Source organism: Myotis davidii, unplaced genomic scaffold, assembly GCF_000327345.1.
Source record: "Myotis davidii unplaced genomic scaffold, ASM32734v1 scaffold2551, whole genome shotgun sequence".
Taxonomy (NCBI): Eukaryota; Metazoa; Chordata; class Mammalia; order Chiroptera; family Vespertilionidae; genus Myotis; species Myotis davidii.
This window is the reverse complement of record NW_006283140.1, coordinates 106,062-112,513: the sequence shown is the minus strand read 5'-3', so window position 1 is coordinate 112,513 and position 6,452 is coordinate 106,062. Positions and strand designations below refer to the sequence as shown.

Sequence of the window (6,452 nt, the reverse complement as noted above, 5' to 3'; positions counted from 1 at the left end):
CTTAGTTATCTCAGTTTATCTTGTAACAACCCTGCTGAGACCAGCTCAAAACAGTTATGTCATTTGTCCAAGGTCACACAGCTTGAACTGGGTGGATTTAGGGCTGGAGCCAGACAAGTTCAATGTTCTTGGCCACACAGGGAGCAGGGAGAGCAGCCCGCCCCCAGGCTGGCCTATCAGGATGCGGCCCTTATGCTCAGAAAGGAAAACTAGCTGCACTTTTGCAAAGCTCTTGTCTGATGTGTTCGTGCTGCCATTTCTTCTTCCCAGCAGTCCAGGAAGGTGAGGGTCATTGTCCCCATGTGATAGAGATGAGGCGAGTCGGGCACAGGAAGGACACCAGGGTCCCTAGACTGAAATTCCACATGGACCAGTAACATTCCGACATATATTTAGAGGACCCACAGTGGGTTGTCAACTTCTGACAACAGGAGATACTTCCAAAACCATCAGCTATTTCTACCATCATCTCATAAAGAAAAAAAATCATTTTAACACTACAAAGGTGATGAAGGACAAACTTGCAGAATAGAAGACCTTCCATTATGTTGAACAAATAGAGTGGACTGGAGATGCCACAAATTCGTGAGAGCAAGTTGCTCCTGGGGCAAGCAGAAAGGGAATAGAGTTGGGAAGAGTACCTGGGGATCTCCTGATTTTAAGGAAAATCTGTAAACAGCGTTTTTGTTGTCCCTTTTCGTTGTCCTCATTTCTCTCATGTGTAGAAGCCCAGTGAATGGAAATTCTCCCTGCACCAGCATCACGAAACTGGTCCTGGCTCCCACTTCTCTTCCTCACATGGCAGGCAGTTCCTTGCCAAGTCCATCCTACTTCCATGGCTTCTGGAACCCTCCAAGTCCCCTCCACTTACACTGCTCCTGACCTCCTCCAGGCCCTCAGTTCCTTCTGGCCTGGAGCTTGCAGGTGACAAGCTGCTTAGAGCAGGGATAGTCATGTCTTCTGTCCACAGGAGGCCGGGAAGGGCCTTTGGGCTTATCAAGTGTGCATCTTGTCAGTCAGTGTGAACTGAATCCCAGGCCCTGGGCTAGAGGCTCTTGGGAAGTGCTCTGGCTAAACACTGGACCCCAAGACCATGGGCTAGCATTGCCTATGTCTCTCTTTTTCATCTGGGGGGGAGAGAGGAAAAGTGGAAACTGCTTGGGAAAGGCAAGTTAACGGCCACCTTTGCCAGCTTCTAATGAGAACAAAGTGACAGGGAGGGGAGCAGAGGGCAGGAGAGAGCTGAGGGCAGGGTGGGAGTGGAACTCCCCACAGTGGGCAGCCAAAAAGGACTGATTGGCTCCACAAATGCTGTTTACAGATTTTCCTTAAAATCAGGAGATCCACAGGTACTCTTCCCCAACTCTATTCCCCTTCTGCTTGCCCCAGGAGCAACTGCTCTCACGAATTTGTGGCATCTCCAGTCCCTCTTTCAAACTCTAGAACAAATAGCTGTATCCAGAGCAATACAGTGCTTTTTTTGTGTGTGGTTTTTAGAATTTACGTAAGTGGTGGCAAACTATACACATATTCTGTAACTTGCCGCTTCCACCACGTGATCATTGGCTTTTCCAGATGCACCCACATTAAAATATAGAACTCTAGGTCACTTGGTTTTCACAGCATTAATATGTCATAGTTTCTCTATTTATAAAAACTGAAGGCGGTGTGATAAGTGGCAAAAAGGAGAGTCAGACAGCCATGGGTCCAGCTTTAGCACCCACCCTTACTTGCTGTGTCTGCTGAAGACCTTTCTCCTTTCTGGGTTAGTCATAAGGATAACCCCCACCTGACAAGGGAGTTGTGTGGTTGGAATGAGGCGGAGACAGAGAAAGCACCTAAAGCAACATCTGGCACATAGCAATTCCCTTTCTTTGCCCCCATTGATTAGTATGCAGGGGCAATAGTAAAGGATTAGATTTAGTGTAGTCAATTACTTTTAAATATTTTGACTTTTAAAAGAGGTTTAATCTCCTTTTATAGACTTAACATGTTTATCGAGCCAGTCTACAATCAGGCAAAAGTTGACTCCCACCCAGAACAGATGAGCACAAGAGAAGTTCTTTCCCTGGTGGCAGGCAGGGCTTCACTCCCCACCTGCTCTGCTTCTCCTTCAGGCCTCTCCCCTCGAGGACCTGCCTCTCCCCTTCCCTAGGACTCAGCCATTCTGGCCCCAGGCTTGTGGCAGATCCTCCAGAGCAGCTTCCCTGGCCAGGAGAATGCCACTGGGTGTAGGGAGGTCCTGGTGTAGATAACCCCATGGAAGAGGCAGCTGTCAAGAACCACATGAAACCCTTACTTCCTCTGTACAGTGCAGGTTCACAACCACAAGCACCAAAGCAGAGGGGCAGGCAGCACGCGCCAGGCAGCCGGAGCACCAACCCAGCCATGCTCCCTGAGGTAAGTGCTGCTGCCCAGCCAGGCCAGACCACTCTCTTGAGTGGAAAGCCCGGGACACTAGGGGATCGGCAGGGCTGGCCCATGAGCCAGGCCACCAGAGGGTTGGGTGAGTGGTAGAGAATGCAGGGGTTATATAGAAGGGTCACTGGACAGGGAATTGAGAACCCACCTTGGCCATTGATTAGTGTGAATGACCACCAGCAAGTCACTTCCCCTCTCTGGCTAGTGCCTCATCTGCAAAATGCAGGAGGTGGGGGCTCACCCCCGAGAGCTTGCAAGGCTCCCTTCAGCTCTGACTTGGGACTTTGGCTATTCTGTGCTGGACTGAATTGACACTGGGGAGGCCTGCAGCTCTGGGGTGTTTCATGGGAGAAGGCTGGAAGAAGTATTTCTGCTAAAGTTTGGTGGAGGAGCCCCCAGTGGGTGGCAGTCCTTGGTGTAAGGGAGGAAAAGAATGGCAGAAAGCATGCATAGGGGGCACGGTGATTTGCAGAGAGGTCCCATGGGGAGCAGGAAGTTGGAGTCCCCAGACAAGGGCTGAGGAGTGAAGAGAAGGGATAGGGGATGGTGAGGTGGTGCCTGGGGAGGAAGGTGGTAGAATTACGTGTGGCCAGGACACTGAGAACAGCAAGCCTTGAAGGACGAGAAAGGAGAGAGGGGAGAGGGGCAGGGAGGGCTCTTGGCACAGGGGAAATTTCCTCCAGCCCATAATCCCTGGGCTGAAGGGATGGCCCTGAAGGGTGAGTGAGAATCAGCCTTTGAGAAAGAAAATTACATATCAGCACCAAGGCTGGGCAGGTGCAGTTTAGGAGGTGTGGCCTTGGAAGAAAGGTGGGGACAATTACAGGGTGTGGCCCAGGCCTCATGGCCTGCCTTACGGCTCCCAGAAAGGCTCCTCAGACTACATCTCTGAAGGAGTTTGTTTACAGGGTCTGTTCCTTCCTCTCCTCCCTCCCTCCACAGATCAGTGAACGCCTAGAGCTTCTAGGCTCTGACCCTGCCTACCTCCTGGAAAACTATAGCTCTTCCTTTGACTATGGAGGAGAAAACGAGAGCGATTTCTGCTGTGATTCCCCACCCTGCCCACAAGACGTCAGCCTGAACTTTGACCAGGCCTTCCTGCCAGCCCTCTATGGCCTCCTCTTTGTGCTGGGGCTGCTGGGCAATGGCGCTGTGGTGGCAGTGCTGCTGAGCCAACGAGCAGCCCTGAGTAGCACTGACACCTTCCTGCTTCACCTGGCTGTGGCTGATGCCCTGCTGGTGCTAACCCTCCCCCTCTGGGCAGTGGATGCTGCGATCCAGTGGGTTTTTGGCTCTGGGCTCTGCAAAGTGGCAGGTGCCCTCTTCAACATCAATTTCTATGCAGGGGCCCTCCTGCTGGCCTGCATCAGCTTTGATCGGTACCTGAGCATAGTGCATGCCACTCAGCTCTACCGCCGGGGGCCCCCGGCTCGTGTGACCCTCACTTGTGTAGCTGTCTGGGGGCAATGTCTATTCTTTGCCCTCCCTGACTTCATTTTCCTGTCAGCCCACCGTGACGCACGCCTCAATGCCACCCACTGCCAGTACAACTTCCCACAGGTGGGCCGCACGGCACTGCGCCTATTGCAGCTGGTGGCTGGCTTCCTGCTGCCCCTGATGGTCATGGCCTACTGCTATGCCCGCATCCTAGCTGTGCTGCTGGTCTCCAGGGGCCAGCGGCGACTGCGAGCCATGCGGCTGGTGGTAGTGGTAGTAGTGGCCTTTGCCCTCTGCTGGACCCCCTACCACCTGGTGGTGATGGTGGACATCCTCATGGACATGGGGGCTTTGGCCCGCAACTGCGACCGAGAAAGCCATGTGGACGTGGCCAAGTCTGTCACCTCAGGCCTGGGCTATATGCACTGCTGCCTCAACCCGCTGCTCTATGCCTTCGTGGGTGTCAAGTTCCGAGAGCGGATGTGGACGCTACTTCTGCGCCTGGGCTGCCCTGGCCAGAGTGGGCACCAGCGGCAGCTGCCATCTTCCCGCCGGGATTCATCCTGGTCTGAGACCACAGAGGCCTCCTACTCAGGCTTGTGAGGCTGGGCTGAAGGTGACCCTTTTGCCACGCAGCCTGACTCCCCCCTCATTCCAGGTTCCTTTCTCCCTCCCTCTCCCCTGGTCCTGGCTCCCCAGATGCACACTCCTGGGATTTCCTGGGAGCCCCCCTCCTGGCTCTTGGGACTTCACCACTGTTGCTCCTTAGTTACAAAGCCCTATCCTGCCGATTCAGAGTTGGCTGCTTTCAAGCCCTTCTTTCTTTGGCTGCATGGAACCCCACCACCCTCTTAATTCAGTAACTAGACTTTGGCCTTCCCCATGTGCAAAGAGCATGAAGCAAGCAAGCATGGTGGAAACTGTCTCTGTGGGGTCTTAGCCCAGGCCTCCGGCGCAGCAGTGACTGGCTATGGTCCCCAACACCTCTCTATTTGCTCATTTTTATGTCTAAAATTCTGCTTAAAACTTTTCAATAAACAAGATAATGAGGACCAAGGTGTGCTAGTAGTGCCTTATTCCAGCCTGTCCTGCCCAGGCTCTGGGATGCGCTTCCTGCTTCTCCTTACCTGTCCCTGGGACTGGGCCAACCAATGCTGCCTGTTCATATTTATGTCTGGCCTCCTCTCTGTCCTCCTGGGCACTCCTGTCACTTGCAGGGAAGCGCCTAGGTACATGGGTGCAGGATAAGCAGTCGACTGGCTGGCTGGACACTGTATAGGTATACTTTGGGGAAAGAGCCTTCAGACATGAATAAGACATAGTCCTGCACTCCAGAAGCTTAGGCCAGCAGGGAAGTTGTGATGAGAAGTAACAATACCAATCAGTCTATGCCATGAGGCAAACGTGTGGCACACACAGTGAACCTTGGGTTCAAAGCGCTGTGGCTGCAGCCATTTGGGACGGCTTCATGAAGACAGAAATGAGCAGACCTTAAAGGGCAAGTAGTATTTCCCAGGACAAGAAGGAAAATGGGCATTTCCAGGAAGGGAGGGCCGAAGGAAAGCCGGGGAGGCTAAAAACAGCAGTGCTTATTGGAGGAATTATAAGTGGTCTCATCTGGCTAAAGTTAAGGATTCAGGTAGGAGAAGGGTTGAAAATAAGACCAAGTTAGTTTGGGGTCAGGTGATGGTATTCTAGAGACCAATGGAGACGGCTGTCATGGTTAGTCAGGTGAGTGCTCGCTTCGGCAGCACATATACTAAAAAAAAAAAAAATGGTTAGTCAGGTGAGCCATGCTTTTCCTTGGGAAATGGCAGTGGGATGGAAGACAAGCAATGCAATCAGATGATTAGCTGACAGTCATTAGCACAAAGGCCATCTGGAGGCATGGGTGGGCTGTGAGGAGCTTTGTCATAGCTAGGGCGGAAGTGAATGGGAGAAATGACCAGGGCTCCCCAAAATGGCAGCTGATGGGGTTACTGAGTTAAGGGAGAGGCCAGAACCCTCCCTTTGTAGGGGCAGAACCACCAGTCAGCTCCCCCTAAATCCCCAGTGTGTCACGATCCAGTTTCACAGGCCAGCAGGGCCTTTACTGAGACCACAGATATGGCTGGAGGTGGAACTGGAGAGAAGGGACTGAAGGATACAGCTGGGGAAGCTCATGCCATGCTTTGCACACACCCAATCCCATCTAGACCGGTGGCTAGGCTTCCGTCTATGGCCACGGAAAGAACACTAAGTACCTGCCGAATGCAGGAAGGAGGGAAATTGACAGAGCACATGCAGCCTCTAAACAGGAACAGTGACACCAGACTAGTAAAGATGTGTGTGGCAGGCTGAATAATGAGTCCCCAGAGATGGCCACGCTCCAATCCCCAGAATTTTGGAATATGCTACCTTATGTGGCAAAGGGAACTGAGGCTGTTAATCAGTTGGCCTTAAAATAAGCTTCTCCTGGATTATCTAGTTGGGGCCACTGTCATCACCTGGGTCCTTAAAAGTGAAAGAAGGAGGCAAAAGGCGAGTCAGAAAAGCGGACATTGCCAGCTTTAAAGACTTAAAGTCGGAGGAAGACTTAAAGTCGGGATTGCAAC

The 6,452-nt window shown here is 52.4% G+C and overlaps 1 protein-coding gene across 1 annotated transcript; it reads left to right on the top strand.

Moving 5' to 3' along the window:
- Positions 1-2,333: 2,333 nt before the first annotated feature.
- Positions 2,334-4,883, top strand: CXCR3 (chemokine (C-X-C motif) receptor 3). The gene is made up of 2 exons (XM_006753458.2): positions 2,334-2,400; positions 3,364-4,883. Exons 1-2 carry the CDS (start codon positions 2,389-2,391, stop codon positions 4,459-4,461), a joined length of 1,110 nt encoding a protein of 369 aa, XP_006753521.1. The 5' UTR covers positions 2,334-2,388; the 3' UTR covers positions 4,462-4,883.
- Positions 4,884-6,452: the final 1,569 nt, after the last annotated feature.